The sequence below is a fragment of the Lampris incognitus genome, chromosome 3 (genome assembly GCF_029633865.1).
Source record: "Lampris incognitus isolate fLamInc1 chromosome 3, fLamInc1.hap2, whole genome shotgun sequence".
NCBI classification, from domain to species: Eukaryota; Metazoa; Chordata; class Actinopteri; order Lampriformes; family Lampridae; genus Lampris; species Lampris incognitus.
Window position 1 is genome coordinate 67,346,319 of NC_079213.1, and position 26,391 is coordinate 67,372,709.

A 26,391-nucleotide genomic window follows, 5' to 3' on the forward strand; every position below is an offset into this window, starting at 1 on the left:
GTCTCCGTCATTCGTAAATGGAAGAAGTTTGGATCCACCAGGACTCTTCCTAGAGCTGGCCGCCCAGCCAAACTGAGCAATCGGGGGAGAAGGGCCTTGGTCAGGGAGGTGACCAAGAACCCGATGGTCACTCTGACAGAGCTCCAGCGTTCCTCTGTGGAGATGGGAGAACCTTCCAGAAGGACAACCATCTCTGCAGCACTCCACCAATCAGGCCTTTATGGTAGAGTGGCCAGACGGAAGCCTCTGCTCAGTAAAAGGCACATGACAGCCCGCTTGGAGTTTGCCAGAAAGCACCTAAAGGACTCTCAGACCATGAGAAACAAGATTCTCTGGTCTGATGAAACCAAGATTGATCTCTTTGGCCTGAATACCAAACGTCACGTCTGGAGGAAACCAGGCACCTCTCATCACCTTGCTAATACCATCCCTACAGTGAAGCATGGTGGTGGCAGCATCATGCTTTGGGGATGTTTTTCAGCGGCAGGAACTGGGAGACTAGTCAGGATCGAGGGAAAGATGAATGGATCAAAGTACAGAGAGATTCTTGATGTAAACCTGCTCCAGAGCGTTCAGGACCTCAGACTGGGGCGAAGGTTTACCTTTCAACACGACAACGACCCTAAGCACACAGCCAAGACAACGAAGGAGTGGCTTCGGGACAAGTCTGTGAATGTCCTTGAGTGGCCTAGCCAGAGCCCGGACTTGAACCCCATTGAACATCTCTGGAAAGACCTGAAAATAGCTGTGCAGCGATGCTCCCCATCTAACCTTACAGAGCTCGAGAGGATCTGCAGAGAAGAATGGGAGAAATACCCAAAATATAGGTGTGCCAAGCTTGTAGCTTCGTACCCAAGAAGACTTGAGGCTGTAATCGCTGCCAAGGGTGCCTCAACCAAGTACTGAGGAAAGGGTGTGAATACTTATGTACATGCAATATTTCAGTTTTTTATTTTAAATAAATTTGCAAAAATTTCTACAAAACCTTTTTCGCTTTGTCATTATGGGGTACTGTATGTAGATTGATGAAAAAAAAAGGAATTTAATCCATTTTGGAATAAGGCTATAACATAACAAAATGTGGGGAAAGTGAAGGGGTGTGAGTACTTTCCGGATGCACTGTATATCGTGTGACGATAGAAACCGTCTGTCGTTTCATGTTAAGCTCTATCGTTTATTTTGATGTGTTGCAAATCACACTCTTTACCCAAATCACACTGTTTTACCACCTACGCAAGAATCATGTCAAACAGTACGGAGAGTGTCTACAGATGAGTCGCAAAAGCACAGTCAAGGGCTCAGAACAAACCCCAGACATTAATATTTTATATTTTGTTACATGCTGAATTGAAAATTTACGCAAAGGTTCTAAATGAAAGGAGAAAAATAATCAAATATGAGTACCTTTTATTTTGTCGCGTATATAATTCAAAATGTAATATGAAATAAGCCTTTCCATGTGGTCATTTTATATAAATTATTTATTCATTGAATTTACAGAAAAGGTGCTATATCGTGATACGTATAGTTATCGTGATATGAATGACCTATATTGTGATATGTATCGTTATTTTGATATTAATGACATATATTGCGATATGTATGGTTATATGAATGGCCTATATCGTGATATGTATCGTTATCGTGATATGAATGACCTATATCATGACCTATATATTGTGCCTATATATATATTGTGCTATGTATCGTTATTTTGATATGAATGACCTATATCGTGATATGTATCATTATCGTGATATGAAGGACCTATATTATGATACGTATCGTTATCGTGATATGAATGACATATATTGTGATATGTATTGTTATTTTGATATTAATGACATATATCGTGATATGTATCGTTATCGTGATATGAATGACATATATCGTGATATGTATCATTATCATGACATGAATTACATATATTGTGATATGTATCGTCATCGTGATATGAATGACATACACTCACTGGCCACTTTATTAGGTACACCTTACTAGTACCGGGTTTGACCCCCTTTTGCCTTCAGAACTGCCTTAATCCTTCGTGGCATAGATTCAACAAGGTACTGGAAACATTCCTCAGAGAGTTTGGTCCATATTGACATGATAGCATCACGCAGTTGCTGCAGATTTGTCGGCTGCACATCCATAATGCGAATCTCCCGGTCCACCACATCCCAAAGGTGCTCTATTGGATTGAGATCTGGTGACTGTGGAGGCCATTTGAGTACAGTGAACTCATTGTCATGTTCAAGAAACCAGTCTGAGATGATTCGAGCTTTATGACATGGCGCGTTACCCTGCTGGAAGTAGCCATCAGAAGATGGGAACACTGTGGTCATAAAGGGATGGACATGGTCAGCAACAATACTCAGGTAGGCTGTGGCGTTGACACGATGCTCAATTGGTACTAAGGGGCCCAAAGTGTGCCAAGAAAATATCCCCCACACCATGACAGGAGTGGCACCCGGTGTGGTCTTCTGCTGCTGTAGCCCATCTGCCTCAAGGTTCGACGTGTTGTGCGTTCAGAGATGCTCTTCTGCATACCTCGGTTGTAATGAGTGGTTATTTGAGTTACTGTTGCCTTTCTATCAGCTCGAAGCAGTCTGGCCATTCTCCTCTGACCTCTGGCATCAACAAGGCATTTTCGCCCACAGAACTGCCGCTCACTGGATATTTTCTCTTTTTCGGACCATTCTCTGTAAACCCTAGAGATAGTTGTGCGTGAAAATCCCAGTAGATCAGCAGTTTCTGAAATACTCAGACCAGCCCGTCTGGCACCAACAACCATGCCACGTTCAAAGTCACTTAAATCACCTTTCTTCCCCATTCTGATGCTCGGTTTGAACTGCAGCAGATTGTCTTGACCATGTCTACATGCCTAAATGCATTGAGTTGCTGCCATGTGATTGGCTGATTAGAAATTTGCGTTAACGAGCAGTTGGACAGGTGTGCCTAATAAAGTGGCTGGTGAGTGTATGTCGCGATATGTATCGTTATATGAATGGCCTATATCATGATATGTATTGTTATATGAATGGCATATATCGGGATATGTATCGTTATCGTGATATGAATGACCTATATCATGATACGTATCGTTATCGTGATATGAATTACCTATATTGTGATATGTATCGTTATCATGATATGAATGACCTATATCGTGATATGAGATTTTGGTCATATCGCACAGCCCTACGTGTATGTGTGCGCACATGCGCGTATGTGTGTGTATTGTATGTATGTTTCTGTGATCCTTTCCCTCTTAACTGTTCTCCATAGGGGGAGTTAGCTGAAGCTCAACCCCCCCCCCCCCGCATGTCAAAGGCCAGCTTTGCGGGCATGCACTGGATTTCACAGTCATGAAGTGTGCAGACATGACTTGAACAGCTCTTGAAATTGAGGTTTTTTTGCCCGAGGCATTTGTTCTCTGAAGTCTGAAGTGATGTTTTGAGCAAGGGTCCTCTCATGCAACTGACATCTGCTAGCATTTATATCACAAACAAGAATTTAATTTTTTTGTTTTATTCCCTTGCTGTCTTAATTTATTGGCCTCGCTGAAAATGCTGAAAGTATATCCAACACAGATATACTAAAAGTATATTTTGATTGATGCGGGGTCACCGCTGGTGCCTCGAAGCTAATCTTGAACAGTTTCGAGCGTTTGCATCGCAAAAAAACTGGTTCTCACCTGGCAGAGTTTACAGGTAGAAGACTAACTCGTGACCTGTTCATGTACGCCATGCTGAGTCTGTATTTCAATATTTAAGTGTTTATAATAATAACCAAATACTGGCAGTAAGGTTTTGTATTTGTACGAGACAAACCGCATCCAGTTAATGGCATCATCTGATGGTTCGCTTCTTAAACCGGCGGAAATGCGGGATGGTTAACTGCACTGGAACCAGCACCGGCCCCGTGTTGGTGGGGGGAAAAAAGCATAAGAGAGCGAGCAATCAAACGGTAACTATGCCAGCACGGCGAATAAAAACTTGTCATAATATGGTCGCACTAGAGTGCCTTGAACATTTCACGCAAATCCTCTGAAGCTCGCTGGGCTCAGCGTCTGGACCGTGTCAAGCAGTCAGCCAAGTTGGCGTGTCCCTCGTCAGGCTTAGTCATCAGCTGCTCCTGGGGGTCTCAGTCAGGTCAGCCGGTGTAGAGAAGGGATCAGTTGGTTGACAGGGTATCCATGTCAGTTAGCCATCACGCTAGCGGGCTATCAGGTAGCTCAGGAGGCCACCGAGGGCAGCACTCAGGGCCCGCTGGTATGCTTTAATCACCGCTTGTTCTTTATGACAGGCTGTACCTGAAAATAGAACATGTGTGTCTCTGTACGTGTTTCTGTGTGTGTCCATATTTGTGTTGAGGATGTGGTCTTCAGGTGCCTATTTCATAAGCCCCATTGATGCTTCTCAGGTGTAGAACTTAGAAGAGTGTTTGGGAGCAGCTCAGATGGTGCTTAGTTTTCTGCCTTCACCAGTTGTGTTACAGGATGTGAGCTCTATGCCAAGGCCACAAGCTTAATGCTGTTCCAGCAGTATTGCACTGTTCAATGAATAGACACACAACTGTCTCCAAGCGAGAAATGAAAACCAAGATAAGAATGGTGTAAATAACCTTTCATTGAGTTATATTATTATTTATGATAAGTGCCCTTTTTTGTGCCTGTGCGTATTTTAATTCTAATTTAATTTAATTTAATGGGCTATTTTAGATGTGATATGGAGCCCAAACAAAAAATAAAATAAAATAAAATAAAAACCTTACCCATTCCCCTGGAAAATATCACCAGGTACTGTCAAGATTTCGAGCATTAGGGCTTCACCGCTTGTTTCTGGTGCACCTTGCACAAGTTGCACCCGATGAAATCACAGTTGAGGGGTCTTGGCTTCCTTGGTTCTTTATCCCCCCCTTTTTCTCCCCAATTGTCCTTGGCCAATTACCCCACTCTTCCAAGCCATCCCGGTCGCTGCTCCGCCCCCTCTGCCAATCTGGGGGAGGGCTACAGACTACCACATGTCTCCTCCGATACACGTGGAGTTGCTAGCTGCTTCTTTTCAACTGACAGCGAGGAGTTTCGCCAGGGGGACGAGGATCACGCTATTCCCCCAAGCCCCCCCGAAAAGGTGCCCTGACCGACCAGAGGAGGCGCTAGTGCAGTGACCAGGACACACACCCGCATCCGGCTTCCCGCTTGCAGACATGGCCAGTTGTGTCTGTAGGGACGCCCGACCAAGCTGGAGGTAACACGGGGTTTCGAACTGGTGATCCCCGTGCCGGTATGCAACAGAATAGACCGCTACGCTACCTGGTTGCCCCGCTTCTGTCTTTAAGGAGAGACATTCATTCGTCCCATTCATTTTCAGCCTTTAGGTAACTCAATACGATTTGTCAGTTCTGTTGTTGAGTGGCGTCCAGTTAACTCTCGCTGTTAGGACTGGCTCGTGGGGTGAATATTGGGCTTTCGCTGTAAGTCTTATTAAGAATATGAGATGAGTAGCCTGCGGTCTGGATCCTTTAACCGTGGGTTTTGTAGCCAAATGGGATGTGCCACTAGGTCCCCACAGAAACAGAGTACCGAGGTGTTTTCCTGGGTGTGGTTCTCTGAATGCAAGACGAAATAACTCGCACTGTCCCAGTGTGCAGCATAAAGTGAGGCATGAAGCGCTGTGAGTGACATTATTAGACGGGAACGCCCAATTTTATTTCATTCAGCAACTTAGCAAACAGCATGGTTCTCATGCTTCCGGTGTCACGGATGTCGCTGGGCTTCTGTTCGCTCAGTTCAGTCGGCAAGCGAAAGTAAACTCTGCTGTCACCTGAGAGAGAGAGAGAGAGAGAGAGAGAGAGAGAGAGAGAGAGAGAGAGAGAGAGAGAGGCTATGTTAAAGTGACCTTAACAGCTGTAAACCCAGGGCGGGGAGAACCCCTTTTTTACCTCACCACATGTCTCTGCTCATGTCAGACCTCTCTTGTTGTTTCCTTTACCCTCTTCCCCCTACCATTTTCCCTCCCTACCCCTTTTTCATCTTCCCTCTGTCCTATCATGTCCCCTTCCTCCCTCCATACCTTGCCTTCCTTCCTCCATCCCCCCCTCCTTCCTCTTCCCTCTCCTTTCCTTCCCACCTTTCCTCAGCCAACACCGCCTAGCCAAATCCCAGTTGATCCTCTGTTAGTCTCGCTGGCGTCTGGGCTAATGACAGGCAGTGGAGTACAGTGTGAGGAGAAGAGGGGAGATTAAAGGGGGTTCAGACAGGCAAGCGACAGAGCACAGGAAAAGGGGCTCTGCAGGAGACATAGCCTTGATTTCTAAGCAGCATTTTGGTGGTAACTTTACCAGCAAGATAATCATTTTAATTAATTCAGTATTCTTATTCTTTTTTTACCCCCCCCCCTTTTCTCCCTAATTGTATCCGGCCAATTACCCCACTCTTCCGAGCCGTCCCGGTCGCTGCTCCACCCCCTCTGCCGATCCGGGGAGGGCTGCAGACTACCACATGCCTCCTCCGAGACATTTGGAGTCGCCAGCCGCTTCTTTTCACCTGACAGTGAGGAGTTTCACCAGGGGGATGTAGCGCGTGAGAGGGTCATGCTGTTCCCCTCAGTCCCCCCCCCCCCCCCCCCCCCCCGAACAGGCACCCCGACCGACCAGAGGAGGCGGTAGTGCAGCGACCAGGACATGTACCCACATCCGACTTCCCACACTGCAGACACGGCCAATTGTGTCTGTAGGGGGACACCTGACCAAGCCGGGGGTAACATGGGGATTCAAACCGGTGATCCCTGTGTTGGTAGGCAGTGGAAGAGAGCGGCACGCCGCCCGGACGTCCAATCCGATATTATTGTTTGCCACACTGTCTACTTCGGCTCTGATCCAGCCGTCAGTTCCAGGTTTTGCTGCGGCCTGTTGTCTCCATCTCTGTTGCATGTGAAAGTTGTCCACATTATGCTTATAGATGTAATAATAACTGAGTGATGAATGAGGTCCTTCACCTCTATAAACACCTATGTGCCCCTCAAACCTGTATAAACAAAAGAAAGTAAGTTGACTGTGCACTTAACAAAAATAACTGTTTAATTGTTACCCCCCGCCACCCTCGTCTCCTAGGCCTAAATTCCCTCCAGTTAAAGGTAGTGGAACAGATTTTGATTTGAAATAGTGCGCTGTCTGTTGACACTGCAGTCAAATGATAGTCATACTTCATTTAACTGCTAGCCTGCTGCTCTGCACCCCACCGCTAGTCACTGAGATTTTGAAAATACACCAGCGGTGGCGTTACTCTTGACATTGGAGGTAGGCTGTAGGCAGTACAGAAGAAAGCCTCTTCACAGTGATTGCACTTCCTGCACGTTCGGGATGGTATAAGATTGCCTCCACCGTTGATATTCACACCAAGTGCAACGTTATACGTTAAGTTTAAAACGTATGGCGACTGACCGCGTATGAGGAGGTGTCAGTCACTTTCACTATCTGCTTTATACCATAAGCTATATTTTTTACGTGCAATGTTAGTCTGTCGGCTTTCTATTATGTGCAGTATACAAGAACTGTGCAATAACTGAACCTGTGAACATGCTGCTGCACCTCTTTCTTAATGTTGTACATCTCCTATACTTTTATTCCCATTATCATCTACCGATGCTGTTGATCCACCCTTCTTTTATATATAAATATACATCTCTTTATTCTATTTTACTTGATAGGCATCTATCTACCTACCTACCTATCTATCTATCTACCTACTTACCTACCTACCTACCTATCTATCTATCTATTAATTATGCAATTACCATTCACCAGTGTGTTTCACAAACCTTATATACCCAAAATGTAAAAGAAAAACTCATTTGCATAATCAATGATGGCTTTTGCTATTTTGAAATTAACGTTGTTTGTCTTGGTCCAGGTTCAGCTGTCAGTGATGGTAGCAAAAGAAAAAAAAAGATCATTGCAAAACCGAGCTGGGTGGTTTCTGTAGGACACTTCAGCATTACTGGTACCATCTCGCTGGTGAATTACATTTAGGATTACCTCTCTAATTATTGCATGCACAGCTCTTCCCCTCTGGGAGTTAAGTTAATCAAACATGCAGTTCTTCTGTACATTTTTAATATGCATATTTAATCCAAGCATTATTCAAAGCTCAGTACAGCAGCATAGGGAGGGACGTGAATAAGATTTTTGCTGAAGAGACTGAGAGCTCCCATTTCTGCTAAAATATGGGTGTAGCTTATTTATATATTTGTTGAATCTAGACTTTTTGCAAAACTGTTTTTTTTTACCTTCATTTACATGTCTGATCTAAATCAGAGCTGGAAGGTCTCCATACTTCCCCTTCTCTCCCCTCTCCTGCTCCAGTCCTTCTCCCGTACCTGCGCTCTCGTTCTCGTGTGTTTTCTGATGTGAAATTCAAAGTGCTTGCAAATGTATTTTTTATCGGGCTCACATTTTGCTGAGCGTCCTGCCTGCCCTTCTGCACAAAGTGGGTTGAAGGAGAATAGTAATGACTTTAGCCTTATGGGACTTCAAATCTGTGAAGTTCAAAAGCAGCCTGCACATCAGAGCAGCTGTCAATCAGACCAGTGCTAGCACTGCAGAGAGAGCGAGAGCGAGAGAGAGCTGTGTGTGCACGTGCACGTGCGTGTGCATGTGTGTACATGCAGAGAGAGAGTGGCATGTGTGTCTGTATCTGCCTCCATGTAGTGTGTGTGTGCATGCAGAGAGAGCGGCATGTGTGTTTGTGTCTGCCTCTACGTAGTGTGTGTTTGGGCTTGTGTGTGTACGTGTGCCTGTTCCTGCTTGTGTGTTTGGTTGGAACTAACTTACTTTCTATTGGTTACGTGCAAAATTAGGTGTGTGTTTTTCCCGAAAGTTGAAAGTGGGAGTCCATTATTCTTGTGTAACTGTGCCTTTGTGATTATTTTTGTGCACGCATGTGAGGTTTTACGAGTGTGTGTGTGTGGTTCAGGAAGGGGATCTAGTGGAGGTGCTGGTAGGAGGAATGGAAGGGGAAGGGAGGATCAAAGCATCCAGCCTTGGTGCAGCACGGAGTGAGCTGCTCCCCCACATGCCATTCCTCGTGTCAGTTCCTCATTCCACAGATATGAGCTGTGGAAGCATCGCTTTATAGTTAACACACACACACACACACATGCATGCACGCGTGCACGCACACACACACACACACACAAGTACACAAGGCTGAGTTAAAACAACACTGCTTGAGCGCTCAAACATGCCAGCGTGTTGAAAAAAATAAGCACAACACGTGTTTTAAGGTGGATTTAGAATCACGATGTGTCAAAGATGTGTTGATAGCAGCACATGCTAGGTTATGTTGACACCTCTTAAACAGGTTGTGGGAGTGTGTGTTCAAGGAAAAGCAAAAGCAAACTATCCTTGGAACGAAGTGCCGTCAAGCCCTCCAGTTTAAAGTTGCTGCGTCCAAATCCCGTGTACGTCATCGACGCGGCGTCCGTGTGTTCCTGTGTGTTCCTGATCGTTCTCTCGGTTTCCCTGGATTAGTTCAAGTTTGCCCGTTCGTCTGCTCGTTCGTTGGTTTATGCCTTTCAGGCACTTGTTTGTATATTAGGTAACACTTTATAATAACTACACAAATGAAGCATTAATTAAGTGTTAGTAACTACAGAATTCATCATTTGGAAAGCAAGACATGCACCAATGATTAGTTTGTTAATAGATGTTTATAAATACATCTAAATAGTTTGTTAATCATGTACTTACACTTTCTGAAGGATCTTATGATCCTTTAGACTTTTGTGAGTCTCAAGGTGCTGCTGGCCTTTCAGTCTCATTTGTAAAGGCTTTGTAAGGCATAGATAGTCCTCACTTGAGATGAGGTCATACAAAATACTTAACTAGCAACTAGTAACTACCTGAATTACTCATGAATTGCAGTATTAATAAGTTACAGTGTTACAGTGCTACAATGTTACAATGTTACAATTTCATTTAGCAGACGCTTTTATCCAAAGCGACGTGTATCTGAGAGTTAGTACAGCACAAGCAAGGAGCTGGTCAGGAGACAACAACGCAAGTAAGTGCCAAAAAAATTGGGTTCAAGTCCAATAGGACATAGGTGTCAACAGGCAGTGCAAAAAGGGCAATGCTTAGGGTGTATAGAAGCACATAATATAAGTTAACAATGTCATTCTTAAAGTAAAAGTTGATACCTGATGCAAAACCCTTTGAGAATCTTATTTTCTCACCAAGTGTAATCTGTATTTTACATTGCACCTCATGATGGGAGACATCTAGACACACAATGCCAATATGGAAGAGTGAGCCAAGAAAAGCTGCATAAACTCATAAGTATTTATAAACATCTATTAACACACTCACTAACCATTGGTGCATGTCTTGCTTTACAAATGACGAATTCGGTCGTTACTAAAACTTAACTAATGCTTCATTTGTGTAGTTAGTATAAAGTGTTGCCGTATATTGTTATTTCTAGGCCTGACTTATAACCAATGCTGATGTCCTCAAAATCAAAATAGGGTCAAACTCAGATGGTCCTCCACAGCTATGCTCTCTCTGTCTCTCTCTCTCTCTGTCTGTCTGTCTCTCCCTCTCTCTGTCTCTCTGTCTCTGTCTGTCTGTCTGTCTGTCTGTCTCTCTCTCTCTCTGTCTCTCTGTCCCTCACTCTCTCGCTGCCTCTCTGTCTCTCTCTCTGCCTGTCTCTCACTCTCTCTCTGTCTCTCTCTCTCTCCCCCCTTCATCCCCTGTGTTCTTGGACTTTAGGAGACGGATTGGAGGAGTGTGTGTACTACACATGCTGTGACCCATAAACAAGTGGCAGCAAGTCTGTGCTGTCTTATTTCCTCTTTATAAAGCAGTGTCTCGGTCTGGTTCAGTGCAGACGAACAATTTCAGAAAAGACGAAAATCTAAAGGCAAAGACTGAAGGTGCCTCACGTATTGTGATTATACATTAAGGGGCCGGTGGCTCGGAGGAATGCGGTTGATCAACGACTTTAACCTGCATTGGGTAATGGAGTAAAATGAAGACACTTACAGGAAATGTTTGTCAGAGTGGGGCAATCACTTCTCTGATCAGGGCTTCCACTCAAACTGCCGCCGTTAACCCCCCTAAACACAATATTATCCTTCCTACTAGTTTTCCCAGTTGAATTCAGCAACACAAGCCCTACTGAATTGAACTGAATAGTATCTTCATGTATAGCTTTAGGGTGATTACAGCTCATATCATCTCTGAAACCCAAGAAACTGGATTAAACTGTCAGTTGTAAGGGAGCTTTGCGCACCGTTCAGCGCTCATTTTCCTCCTTACATCCTGCGGTCACTGTCAAACGTTGTTGATGAGCTCGATGATTACTTCATGAGCCATAAGTAAGCTTAAATAAAAGATTTTCTTGATCTTTTATTTATTGGAATTCTAAATGGTTTGTAAAAGAAACATAAAAAAAGTCACCAAAGATAAGGTCAAAGGGTGTCACAACCCTTGAAGCAGTGTTGTATTACCCGAAGCCGGGAAATTGTAAACCGAGGAAAAAAGTGCTTTGCCAACAATGGCATTGATGCAGTTCTAATAGTTTGGTCCTTTTCTGTGTTTAGGTTTGATGGCAACTTCAACGCCAATGTCTCAAAGACCATTTGCTGTGATAAACTGTCCCCGACCGTCAACAGCCGGGCTTTTAACCCTGGGCGGGACCTCAACTCAGGTTTGTAATACACACACACACACACACACACACACACACACACAAGAAATAACTAAGGCGGGGGATGTCCCGGTGATGTGGCGGTCTATTCCATTGCCTACCAGCACAGAGATCGCTGGTTCAAACCCCCATGTTGCCTCCAGCGTGGTCGGGCATCCCTACAGCCACAATTGGCCGTGTCTGTGGGTTGGAAGCCGAATATGGGTGTGTGTCCTGGTCGCCGCACTAGTGCCTCCTCTGGTCAGTCGGGGCACCTGATCGGGGGGGAGGGGGAACTGGGAGGAATAGCGTGATTCTCCCACACGCTACGTCCCCCTGGTGAAACTCCTCACTGTCAGGTGACAAGAAGTGGCTGGCGACTCCACATGTATCAGAGGAGGTGCGTGTGGTAGTCTGCGGCCCTCCTCGGATCGGCAGAGGGGGTGGAGCAGCAACCGGGATGGCTCGGAAGAGGGGAATAATTGGCCAGATACAATTGGGGAGAAAAAGGGGAAAAAAAAGAAATAGCTAAGGCGACACTCGGAAGCATTAAGATTGTGTTGTGGAGTTTTTGCTTGTGTGCTGCAGTAAGGTCTGCTTTCATATGCAGAGCTTCCGCCATTTGAACCTTTTCCTGCCATTAGAATCAAACTCTTTGCAGGCCTGTTTGCAAATTACCGTCACAAATTAGTTATTCAAACACACAGAACTTCAGAATAATCCACTTAAGAACAATTGCCATGGCAACCGATTTGGAAGAACTTAGTCATGTTTTCTGTTAAGGGAAAGGCCAGTGAACTGAGATGGAAATAATAAGCCGTGGCTGTTCAAGGTGTTGGGAGATGGCTTTGTAGTCTGCTGGCCTCGCTCGGTCTGGCTCTGGCTCTGGCTCTGTATTTTCTCATTTTCTTCCATTCTGTCTCCATTCCATCTATTCTTCCACGTTGAGATCAAATGTGGTGTTTTTGCTCTTGATCTCCCCGTCTGCAGTTGTACTCGGCTAGTGTATGTTTTCATCATCCTCCCTTTGAGGACCCAGTCATTTCTTTCCATCACTTCTGACTTCAGCTTGGCAGGCGACTGCATTCTCTGTTGCCAATCAAATACATCTGTGTTACAAGCGTAAGTGTTACGTTAATATCTGAAAATCTCCCTGTCGAAAATTCCCGGAAAATATGTGAAAAGTTTCGTGCTGTTGCTCTCAAGTACCTCATAAGTGCATTGCACAATACTGGCATACTAATATGTATAGCGAAACCACTTGTCGGCCTGGATTTTATTAGGAGAGGGGCCCTAAAAAATAAACAGATCCCAATGTCTGTCTCGCAAACACACAAGTCCATAGTCATGCAGACATTAACACAAAAAAGAATCAAAACTTCTCTTTCTTTGTCACTTTCTCTCCTTTGCCTTTTTCACTTCAACACACCAAAATAACCTACACACACATACACACGCACAATCCCTTTTCACACTTGAATCCTGGGATTTACTATGACCTCCTGACACACACAAACGCACAAAATCCCTTTTCGAACTAAAATCCTGGGATTCACAACGATCTCCTGTCAGACTGTCAAATTGATTCCAGGTTTTTTCCAGGAAAGCGCCCTTTCACAATCAAAATCACCCGGCAAATCCAGGGATTTTGAGCCAGGGAACACTTCCACACCAGAAGTGCTGTAACCTTGGATTTCAACTTGGTGTTGAAAGGGGCAGGCGGCACGGTGGCGCAGTGGTTAGCGCGGTTGCCTCACAGCAAGAAGGTCCTGGGTTCAAGCGCCGGGGTAGTCCAACTTTGGTGGGTCGTCCCGGGTCGTCCTCTGTGTGGAGTTTGCATGTTCTCCCCGTGTCTGTGTGGGTTTCTTCCGGGGGCTCCGGTTTCCTCCCACAGTCCAAAGACATGTAGGTCAGGTGAATTGGCCATACTAAATAGTCCCTAGGTATGAATGTGTGTGTGGACCCTGTGATGGCCTGGCGGCCTGTCCAGGGTGCCTCCCCGCCTGCCGCCCAATGACTGCTGGGATAGGCTCCAGCATCCCCGCGACCCTGAGTGCAGGTTAAGCGGTTCAGATAATGGATGGATGGATGGTGAAAGGGGTAACGTACACTTCTGCCTTTCCCCTCCCGTGTTCTCCATTTTGAAGAACTGTAAAACCTCTCCGGCACCGGTCGTCTGTTTTGCTGCCATCCTGCTGTCGTCACATCACACTTTTATTTCCCCCCCTGGCATATGTGTACAGACGGGTTGGAAAGCTAGCTGGAACTACTGTTTCTCTGCCGTGCCACAAATTACCCAGCCTTTTGAGCCGGTGATAGCTACAAAAAACAGTACTCTTATTAAAATGTAGAAGGGCTCCTTGCACCCTGCCAAGGAACTGTCATGCCCTCTTTTTGTTGGAGTATCTGACCCCACAAAAGCCCGGTTTTTCATGTGTTATTCTATCAGAACACCCCACCCCTTCTCTCAATGCGAAATGCCCCCCAAATCTGGCAGCGCTTTATCTTTCTGTCTCTTCCTCTCTGCCGCTGCTGTTCACGGCGAACATGCTTCATACATCAACATCAGTGGCGCTTTGTTTTGCCTTACGGGTCAGTCATGAGGGGTTCAAATTACCCCCTACACCCAATCCGTCTCCCCCTCACTCCTTGACCCACACCCTCCCAGTGCATCCATCCACTGCCATTTGTCTTGACCCAGTCCAAACAACCAGCTTTAGAGGTGTGTGTGTGGGAGGTGGGGGGTGGGGGGTTGGTCAGGGTTCATACAGTCATGAAAAACCTGGAAAAATCATGAAATTTTAAAATAGCAATTTCCAAGCTTGGAGAAGTTTTGGAAAAATAAGTAAACCCAGAACGTTTTGGAAAAGTCGAGGAAATTTGCTTCACAAATACCTGTATAATAGAGTATTCATGGTTCAGTCGAGATCAAACTGAGAAAAATCTGTATTGGTTAAATACGTGAATGGTCGGGCAGATCAGTCACGTCGCGTGACACTACGTTGTTCTCTGCGTGGGGTAACATCAGATTCTGACCCGAGTTGCAGTGTAAATCCACGCAATGCCAGGAAAATGCCGATTTAATAATGTCTGGCTCCACTTGGACAAGTATAAGGCATGGCTTGAGTAATACCAGAACCCGGGACGTGCAAAATGTGGACTGTGTAGTAAAACGTTTGACATTTCGAGCATTGGGAGAGGCAGCGCTAGCTTAGCCATGCTAAAGGAGCTAAGCACCGGGCTGCTGCTGCGTGAATCAGCCCTCAACCCCATCAGCTGTTCTGTCACCCTGGTGGCCAACGTGACACCTGCCCGCTGCCATCCGCAGTGCTTCCCTCTCGTCCACCATCAGACACGGGATCATTTTGGGGTGTCCGGAAATTACGCCCTAACCACAGAGGTACTGTGGGTGCTAAAGGTGGCTAATGCTCACTGGTCCTCCGAGCCATGTGAAGACACAAGCCAGCTTCTTCAGATCATGTTCCCCGGCAGCCAGATACCTGCCCGAATTGCATGCGGTGAATGCAAGTGCAGAAATGAGAAAATAAGATACAAACAATTCTCAATTAGGTTAATGGTAGGAGAAATAGTTGGTTTAAAATCTTCCTAGTTACAAAATGTTGTATTCCAAAAGAGTTTCTCTCTGACACTGCTGCTTTATGAAAAGTCATGGAAATTTATTAGTAAAAATGTGTTTGAACCCTGGTTTGTGTGTTTGAACCCTGGTTTGTGCATTTGGTGCTGGGGTTGGAGAGAGAGTAATTATGGGAGACGGTGATGAAGGAAGGAAAGGGTGCGAGTTTATTCTGACAGAGAAACACGTTGGAGGCTGTTTGTCACATCTGTACGGAACGGAGAGAGTGTTCTGTTCCTTCCATCTTCTCTCATCTTCTTTTCCTCTTTACCTTTTCAAGGAGGGGGGAAAGAGAGATAGATGTTTGAGTTTGGGAGGACGAAAAAAAAAATGCAGTAGGGAGGGGGAAGACTAGGCTCCCGAGTGTCTTGCCCATTACCGAGTCTCACCCATTAGAGACTCTCTTTCCATCCCCTACACTTTTTTCTTACGTCTCACTTATTTATTTTATGTCCATTTAACCGGCTTTCAGCTATTCTTTCCCCTGTAATATCCCCCCCCCCCCAATATTCACTCTCTCCAACTCCTCTTCAGCTCCTCTCGTTTCCCTGTTGCTTCCTGCTTGGGGCCCTGTGCGTGCATGTGTGTGTGTGTGTGTGTGTGTGTGTGTGTGTGTGTTTGCGCGTGTGTGTGTGCATGCATGCATGTGTGCATATGTGCATGCCTGAATATGTATGAGTGCCTATAAGTTGTTTGCGGATAGTGGAGAAGCCATCGTGTTGGCCCCCCTGGCTAAGCCTGTCTTTGTGTGTCTGGAACATTATAAATATTGGTGTCAGAATGAAGCACTGGGGCCCGACAGATGTATACACAACCCTCTTCAACTGTCAACAAAACTTGAGTGGTTCCTGTTTATACGGGCCACTGTGATGGATGGAGTGGCTGTAATAGAAGATATATGATGCGCTCACTTGCGTGCAGCAGCTCAATAACAACCTTATGTCCCTCAGAAAGCGGCTCATTCATGGCAACGTGGGATCAGCTGGTTTTTGGTTTCACTTAGAGCAGTGGTCGGGAACCTATGGCTCGCGAGCCATATATGGCTCTTCCGGTGACGGCATATGGCTCCCAGACAATTTTGAGTTGAAAAAAATTTTTTTTTTTAAAAAATCAGTTTGGAACTGATTTTAAAATACTTGTGATATTTCTTAATAATACTGTGTCATTTTAAAGTAAACAGAAATTAGTTTTGAAGATGAATTTCACGGGTCACCCGTGGGTCGGGTCGGGAACCAATGGCTCGCGAGCATGTCCGGGTCATTGTAAAGGTGAAGAAATCAATTTTATCAGATAGCCAACTAGTTTATCCGCTTCAACCCTTGTAACGGAAAAGATGGCGAAAAGAAAAAAAGACGATGATTACCGTGCATTCCAGGCTGCGTGCACAGAGGAATTTGCATTTGTGGAGAGAGCAGGATCTGCGGTATGTCTAATATGCAATGATAAAATTGCATCGATGAAACGGTCAAATATAAAGCGGCACTTCGATACGCACCATGCTTCATTTGCATCGAAATATCCAGCGGGGGACAGCAGGAAAAGGGCATGCGAGGAGCTACAGCGGAGAGTGCAGACGCGTCAGCAGCAACTACGTGTGTGGACCAAGCAAGGTGACGGGAATTCCGCTAGCTTTGCGGGTGCTTTGGCAATAGTAAGGAATGGAAAGTCATTCACAGATGGCGAGTATGCCAAAACATTCATGCTTGATGTGGCCAATGAACTGCTTGATGACTTCCCAAATAAAGACAAGATAATCAAACGAATAAAAGACATGCCCCTGTCAGCAAGAACTGTGCACGATCGTAGCATCATGATGGCAAATCAAGTCGAGGAAACACAAATTAAGGACATAAACGCCGGGACATACTTTTCTCTCGCGTTAGATGAGTCAACAGATGTTAGCCATCTATCTCAGTGCAGTATAATTGCCAGGTATGCTGCAGGTGACACACTGCATGAGGAAAGCTTGGCTGTTTTGCCAATGAAAGGGACAACAAGAGGAGAGGATTTATTCACGTCTTTCATGAAGTTTGCTAAAGAAAAAAAAACTACCGATGGATAAACTTATTTCTGTCTGTACTGATGGTGCACCCTGTATGTTGGGGAAGAACAAAGGATTTGTAGCGCTTCTCCGTGAACATGAAAAGAGAGCCATCCTAAGTTTTCATTGCATCCTGCACCAGGAGGCGCTTTGCGCTCAGACGTGTGGCCAGGAGCTTGGTGAGGTGATGTCGCTGGTCATTCGAGTGGTCAACTTATTGTTGCCCGAGTTTTAAATGATCGCCAGTTTAAAGCTCTGTTAGAAGAAGTTGGGAATCATTATCCCGGTCTGCTTTTACACAGCAACGTGCGTTGGTTGTCAAGGGGGAAGGTGCTCAGCCGTTTTGCGGCTTGCCTGAGTGAAATCCGGACTTTTCTTGAAATGAAAGGCGTCAAGCATCCTGAGCTAGACAACACTGACTGGCTCCTGCAGTTTCACTATCTCGTGGACATAACTGGCCATCTGAACCAGCTCAATGTGAAAATGCAAGGTATTGGAAATACAATCTCATCCCTTCAACAAGCAGTGTTTGCATTTGAAAGCAAGCTGGAAGTCTTTCTCAGGGACATTGAAACAGGTCGTCTTCTGCACTTTGAAAGACTGCAACAATTTAGAGATGCATGCTTAGCAAGTGACTCCACTCAACATCTGGATCTCCAGCAGCTAGCTGGCTTTACGTCCAATCTCCTGCAGTCATTCAAAGCACGTTTTGGAGAATTTCGTGCGCGCACTGGTCTTTTCAAGTTCATCACTCATCCACATGAGTGTGCAGTAGACAAAATCGACCTGACATGCATCCTCGGGGTCTCTATCGGAGACTTTGAGCTGGAAGTTGCTGACCTGAAGGCATCAGACATGTGGATGAGTAAGTTCAAGTCACTTAATGGAGAGTTGGAAAGTCTTGCGCGACAGCGAGCAGAGCTGGCGAGGGAACACAAGTGGACAGAAATGAAAAATCTTCAACCTGAAGACCAGCTGATTCTTAAAACTTGGAACGAGCTTCCTGTGACATACCACACAATGCAGCGTGTGAGTATTGCCGTATTGACCATGTTTGGCTCTACATATGCATGTGAGCAGTCATTCTCGCATATGAGGAACATTAAGACCAACCTACGCTCACGTTTAACTGATGGAAGCCTCAACGCCTGCATGAAGCTCAACCTCACCACGTATGAACCAGACTACAAGGCCATCAGCAAAACCATGCAGCACCAGAAGTCGCATTAAAAGTAACACATATTTAATTTATTATACGTTAAAAATACTATATGGCTCTCAATGAAATATATCTAGAAATATTTGGCTTTTATGGCTCTCCCAGTCAAAAAGGTTCCTGACCCCTGACTTAGAGTGTTTATTCTGTTAGTTAGCCTGTCTTGGGTTTCTGTTTTTTTTGTTTTTGTCAAAATCTTTGGTTTTTGGATTGTTTTTAGTGTCGGTTTTTGTTTTCTGATCACCTGATGATGTTCATTACTCCCCCAGAAAAAGTCTTTGCATTATCTTACTTATAGCTTCATGAAATTTAAAAAAAAGTATACTGCAATGCCAAAAAAAACCCTCAACAACCACTACTTTTTTTCCCCAACTATACAGAAAAGTTATCATGAAAGTCTGCCACCATGTGACACATTCAGCCTCCTCCCTGAGAGTCAGCATCCATCCCTCAAGTTTAAGCTGAAACAAGAAGCTGAACTGCTCTCTCTGAAAACCCGTTTTAAAGTCATATATATTATTAGCATCTCTGTGTTTTTTTTCTCTAATCCTCTTTTAAAATGGTCCATTAAGTTCTGGGTTTCCTTAGACTCCTGCCAAGAGCGTATCCTAGCATCAAAAGATTTGTTCATGTATAGAATGTGGTTTAGTTTGCTGTATTTTGGGAACTCGGTTGCCATGGAGGAAAAAAAGTATACAGCTCTTTTGCTTTGCGCTGTTGTTTTATCAGGAAAAAAAAAACTTTCTGCAGTGAAGTCGGTGTTTGCTGTTATCATGAACTCCATGACTAGACTTCTCTTACCGACATAATTTCTCTCTCTGTATTATCTTTATGGCCTGGTTATGGAATCCAAGCTTCTCTCTCTCTCTCTGTCTGGCTGTCTATCTCTCCCCCTCTGTCTGTCTGTCTCTCTGTCTATCTATGTCTCTGTCTGTATGTCTGTCTGTCTGTCTGTCTTTTTCTGTCTGTCTGTCTCTCTTCTGTGTGTGTGTGTGTGTGTGTCTGTCTCGCTCTCTGTCTCTCTCTCCCCGCCACCCTCAATCTCTTTATCTCTCAGTTTGAAAGGCTGTTTTGTGCAGCAGTGAGCAGACAGGAAACTGCTGGCTTTGTGATGGGATCACAGTGAGGATATAGTTGGCTCTGTGACCCAGAAGAAGTCTGCCTGTTGGCTTTTAGCAAATATATAAAGGTCAGTGTCTCAGCTTAGAAGACTGTTAAACCTGCCACATAGTTAAAAACAAGTTTGTTATCGATATAAAGTATTTCCCAGTTGGATCACCTATTTGTACATGTTTGTTCTTTCGTGGTGTTAACTCTACACCATGGGCATTACTGTGGCCCAGTGGTTGGCATTGTTGCCTCAGCAAGAAGGTCCTGGGTTCGAACCCCAGGCCATCCCAGGTCCTGTGGCGTTTGCATGTTCTCCCGTGTCTGCATGGTTTTTCTCCCGAGTTCTCCGGTTTCCTCCCACCATAAAAGACATACGTATTAAGCTTAATACTCCTGCCTGCACCCCAGACCAAGGCGATGACAAAGAACTGGAGTTGGTCCCTGGGCGCTGCGCTATGGCTGCCCGCTGCTCCTAGTGTACACGGCTGCCAGTGTGTATAGAGGATGGGTTAAATGCAGAGAATGAATTTTATTGTATGTATGTACAGTGGCAATAAAAAATGTTTTCTATCTTCCATATCGACCGTAGTGTATGAGAAATTCAACCAGAACCGTTGTGGATGTGTCCAACCACCTGTAAATGAGCATATTTTGAATACAGATTGCCCTCTCCTTCATACAGTTGATGAATGGACAGGTTTGTGTAGGTCTGAATGGTTAGTGTGAAGTGGCTCGTCCAGGCTGTTGTGTTTGCTGAAAGGAAAGTGAAATGAATTAAAGAGAAGTTTTTGTTAGGGGTCGACCAATATGTTTTGGTTTTTTTTTTCAGGGCTTATACCGATACCGATTATCGGTAAGTTGTGGAGGGCGATAACCGATATTTTGGGCCGATATTCGGTTGCAGTAAATGTACAAAATTTTGTGCCAAAATTTACAGCAACACAAACCCCAACAGACGGCTGCCTTTAAATGAACATATGTTTGGTTGAATTTTGTGTAAAACAGGAAATATTTGAAAAAATAAAGTGCATGATGTTCAAGGCACTAGATAACAATCTGAGTGGAATTAATTTTTAATTGAAAATAAATAAATTCCAAAACATGAAAATGGAATGAATTAAACAGCATGGACAGCAGGAAGTAAACTTTGATCAAACTGAATAATTATAATATTAAAATAATGCCACATAAATTGGTTAAAGTGCTCCCAGCGGGCTTTGACTGAACTGAATGGAAAAATGTACATTAGTGTCATTATGCTCCCTTTTTCTTATCTTTAAAGTGATGGTTCGGGTTTGTTGAAGTGGGGTTGCATGAGGTACTTATCAGTAATCAGTGTAAAAATGTAGAAATGCCTTGAAAAATGTTCAGGTGAGTTCTAGCTATATAAAGGTTGTAGCTTCATTTTGAAGTTTATTTTCATAACCTTGCTCCTGTGCAGTGAAATTTGATTGGTGCATTTATTGAAGTCTCTTAATGGATTTTACTCCTGATAATACTGTAGTTATGCTTTTGAACACACACCCTGACCATTCTTGCGTGCCGTTTTTCTACAAGTTTCCCCTTTTCACATCTCTTTTCTTCATGTGATTGTTTCAAAACCTTTTTTCTGTGTGTAAAGAAAAAATTAAAATTTTCAATATGTGATTTAAAAAGAAATATCGGCTTGGCTGATAAAAATATGCCGATAACGATAATATGAAAAATGACAAATATCTTAAGCCGATAATCGGCCAGACTCTTAATCGGTCGATCCCTAATATTTGTGCATTGTAGAAGATTTAAAAAACACGGAATTGAGGTGGTAGCTATTCTTCTCTCCAGAATTAACCACTTGTTTTTTAAGCTTTAATCCCATCCAGCAGCTAATGTTGAAATGTTTGTGAGAGGGAGGCTGTTATCGTTCAATACCTCCATGAAACTCTGCTTTGTGTGAAGGTATGACAATAATTGGATCATGCATTTTAGGATAAGTTGAAGGTAAACCTCGTCGTATTTTCTCTAAATATAATTCAGTCACTTTTTCTGAAATATCCTTCTGCAGTTTTTTCTCGTAGCACATTTCATGCTTCTCCATTGCTGCCACTGATGCATATTTTAGGCCCTGTTCACACCTGGCATTAACATGCGTCTTAGGTGATCCGATCACAAGTGGACAGTTATAAGTACAGGTGTGAATGCACCCAAGATGCATTGGGGATGCGTTGAGATTCGATTGCTCAGATCACATTTGGAGGATGTCTGGACCACATAAGACCACATTCTTGTACACACTGTGTGTGTTCTGTGCTACAGTTTGAAGGACTGCCTGCTCAACTGACGTCATCTGCGTAAACAGTAGAAATAATATCCAATAGAAAAAATATATTGCATGATTCTGCTGAGCGAAGCTGAACACTAAATGCAAACTGAACTGCAGGTAGACTTCAAAGCAGCTGTTTCATGAATAAAAACACAGGTTGTCTACCTGATGCTTGTTTCAACAAAGCCTCCTATGGGTTTTTTTGGGGGGGGGTTCACCTCATCTGTAATTTCTGACACACGTCAGACCCACAACTGCCCCGACCCTCTCAAACCTGCCGGAATAATTAAATAATCTGAGCCTGAACCGACGTGATCAGGTCGAGCATGACAGGGTTCGGGTTGACAGTTACAAACGCTGCTGTTCAGATATTTACATTTTCCCACGTAACAAGTTTTGATAATGAGTTTCAACTCATGCTGTTTATTTTGAGCAAAAAATGAAAGAAGGGGGAAAGAAATCAGAGCCCGACGCTCGTAATTCACTCAGTTAATTTTCCTCATTGGCTTGTCTATCTGGCGGGACGTGCAGTTGCTGTGTCCATAATGTGAAACTGTTTACCCACAATTGACTATTTCTTAAATGCAATATATCAGGTCAGGGGTCTGAAGGGTTTACGACAGATCTACATCATCAATAGAATAATAACGTTAATTCACTCAGCACCTTTTAAAAAAGTGGAATGGATATGAAAGAAAAGAAGTGCAGTTGAGATATGGGAAGATTTACTGTATTTCTTTGAGTACTTCAAATTTTGTATGAAAACATGATTTGGTAGAATAATTGACAGTAATAACTTACAGATGTGAAAAACATCTTAATAATTGACAGCGCATTAAAATGAGGCGTGAGTGAGCACAGGTGTATCATGTTGTTAAATGCCTGTTGCTTTGACTCCTCGCTCCTTGTGTTTTTGCACGTTTATGTGTTTATTTACGTGTTTATTTACAGGATGTACGTGTTTATTTGCATATAGAGCAGGGAAGTAAGATCCGATATCGAGTGGTCACTCGAGACGCATGTGGAGACTCATTCTAATGCCAGGTGTGAACTGGCGTACTTAGAGCGGTCCACTTGTGATCGGATCACCCGAGACGCATCTTAATGCCAGGTGTGAACAGGGCCGTAGATTTCTGGTTGATGTTAGATGTCTTGTAACAAGCAATTAAGTTCAGAAACTCTTCAATTCAACCAAATGATGCCAAAATCAATCAAATATGCTTCACCAGGCAGACAGGATGCTTTGATTCCATGCAACGATATCTTGGTATGAAATTCCTTAGTGTACTGTATTTGAACAATGTTGAAACCTATTATTACCAGTTGAATATGTTGATCTTAATCCAGTGTCCAGGGGTGACACATGCACACATGGAATGCAGTGTTTGTGGGGCCTAACTTGTCAGGTCCTTTATTCCCCTTTCTCACACACACAGGACCAATTCACACGCACAGTTCACCTCTGACCTGGTACGATCTCTCTGGAAGACAAATGGGTTAGGTGGCGTTCATATTAACATGGTTAAAAAAAAAAGTTAAACTTATGAAATAAAGAAAAAAACAAGTTTTTTCCTTCCTATTCATTATATCACCTTCATAATCTAGATCAGCTTCATAATCCCCGGTATATTCCACCATCTTCTCTTTTCCATTTCTCTTCCCCATTCATGTCACACCACCCCCGTGCTTCATTTATCTTCCTCTCTCAGGCTGGGTTCAGACAGAATCCGGCAGTGTGGCGTCTTGCAGCGGCAGTGTGGGCGTGTCACTACACAACCCGTTTGTGTGACATCGTGTTGGGAACTTTAACCCCCAACCAAGCTAGAATGTGGCGGTAATGTACCTAAAAGCTGTTTGCCAACTGCCATTACACAACAAAAGAGAAGAAGTTTAACCCCCGACCCACGCCTTTTCCTTCATTTCCTGTCTGTGAACTCAAAGAAATAGACACAAACTGAAAGAAGCGTCTTGCCATCATTATTTTGCATTGTCAACAGCAACCCACGTGCAGACATCGGAAGCTCTGCACGGTTCTTATTCTTCTTATTCTTGTTTTATGGTGGTTGGCAAACAGCATTTGGGTGCATTACCGCCACCTCCTGCATTGGGAGAATAAGTACCGCCGGCTACGTGATTGGCCACTGCAGCGTCATGTTGGGTTATGTTGCGGCAAAAGTTGGATCAGGTTCAACCTTCTTGCCGGAGGCCGCGGCACGTTTTTGAGGAACTGCCTGCGGCCAGCGCTGCCTCGGCGTAACCAACCGTACTACTGTCATTCAAAATAAATGGGAGAACTTGCGTTTTTGACACGTTGCCTGATTCTGTCTGAATCCAGCCTCACTGTGACTTTTCTCTGTAGTGTTGGCGGACAACCTGAAGTCTAACCCGGGGATAAAGTGGCAGTACTTCAGCTCAGAGGAGGGCATCTTCACCGTCTTTCCTGCCCACAAGTTCCACTGTAAGGGAAGTTACGAGCACCGCAGCAGGTAGGTGACAAACCTCGTTTTTTTTTTATTCCTCTTTTTTTTTTATGTTTCCCATCTACTATGTTGTTCAGACCGATGAAGAGGCACAATAGTTGAAATCAGTGTTCCATCATATTTTTGTAGAGCCAGAAGGGGCATCTCACAGCACATGAAGTTAGTTGTAAACTTTCCTCTCGGGTTGACAGAGTGGACTTTGCTGGGCACAAACTATTATAAGACACTCAACTCTGACATTTCACGCCAGTGTCTTGGCACATGTACCCTGCCTCCCCAACCACCTAAGTTCTACCTCCCCAATATAATTTCTTGTAATTTTCCTCCTTTTCCCTGCTCAGACCCCCTTCCCCCGCCGCCTACCTCTGCGTCAGTTGTCGGGTTGCCCAGAGCGCATGTTGAAGGCATACCATCCATGCATACCCTGACCACACATGCCCTTGGCAGGAATGTGCCTCTTAACTGCCAAAGCCTGAAGGAATCTCACACCTCCACTGTTGTGGCTTTTTGTGGCTACTCTGCTGAAAGACGGCTCTTTCTTTCTCTTATAAGATTTTTTTCCCCTTCATTCTCTCTCTCGCGTGCGCTCACTCTTGCTCCCGTGCGCCTGTTTTCAGTTTTTTCTCATCCTGTCTGTTGTATGCTATCATTGCTATGCAGAAAAGATGTTGCATGGCGTGCTGCAAGAATAAAGGATGTTTTATGATAACATTGCTCCACTTTTCCACGATGTAATTGTTTAAAATTGTACTTCGGTAAACAACACACACATATATATACATACCTGAGCACATACACACATACATGCGTACATACATACATACATACATACATATATATATATATACACACACACACACACACACACACATATACATATACATATATATATACACATACACACACACACAAATATATATATATATATAACTTCGTTAAAAGAAACACTCAATGGTAGGGAAAGTGCTCAACAAATAAGGAGCAAAATAATCCCCTGTGTGTGTGTGTGTGTGTGTGTGTGTGTGTGTGTGTGTGTGTGTGTGTGTGTGTGTGTGTATATGTATGTGTGTGTGTGTGTATATGTATATGTGTGTGTGTGTATATGTATATATATGTATGTATGTATATGTATGTATGTATATGTATGTATGTATATATGTATATATATATATGTGTATGTATGTATGTATATGTATGTATGTATGTATGTATGTATATATATATATATATAATCCAGTGAGTCAAGTCAATTCTTTATGAGACAGTACAAGCCTGTTTCATGCCATAAGCAATCATCAGCTGGCACTTCAAGTAGTCTCTCTGCGTCGGTGCTGGACGGTGTGTTCTTTGTCGAGTAGCTGAAATTGACTTGTTCCATCTCAGTTTCAAAAGTGCTCAACAAGATGAGGAGCGAAAATAACTTCACAAGAAGAAACACTCAACGGTAGGGAAAGTGTGTAAATATTCTGTTTTTGTTGAGCACTTTCCCTCCCGTTGAGTGTTTCTTTTAACAAAGTTATATATATATATGTGTGTGTGTGTGTGTGTGTGTGTGTGTGTGTGTGTGTGTGTAACACCCATCCTATGTAGCTATATAAAAATCTGTTATGTACTTTGGGCAGGGCCTGGGTACGTTTTAAAAAATAAATGGCGCTATTACCTGTATGCTCTTAAATTGTTTTAACGATACTCTCTTTTAAACTAAAATAATTGGCGGTGCCTCCAAATAAATTTATGATATATGATAACGATACCGCAACCCGACCCCGGAAAAGTGGCTGAAGATGAGATGAGATAAAGGTATATCACTTAGATTTTGGTTTTGTCTCTTGTCCTAATTTTATCTGTCCTTTGAACAGTTATTAAACATGAATTACCTATGAGCTATGACACAACAAGGTTTCTTTAAATGTAAT

General features: G+C 43.9%; 1 protein-coding gene across 1 annotated transcript in view; it reads left to right on the forward strand.

The window, feature by feature from the left end:
• Positions 1-26,391, forward strand: part of cachd1 (cache domain containing 1) — a 165,833-nt gene that overhangs the window by 92,771 nt on the left and 46,671 nt on the right. The window contains 2 exon segments of the mRNA XM_056276772.1: positions 11,607-11,713; positions 24,355-24,481. Coding sequence (XP_056132747.1) covers positions 11,607-11,713; positions 24,355-24,481 — 234 coding nt within the window.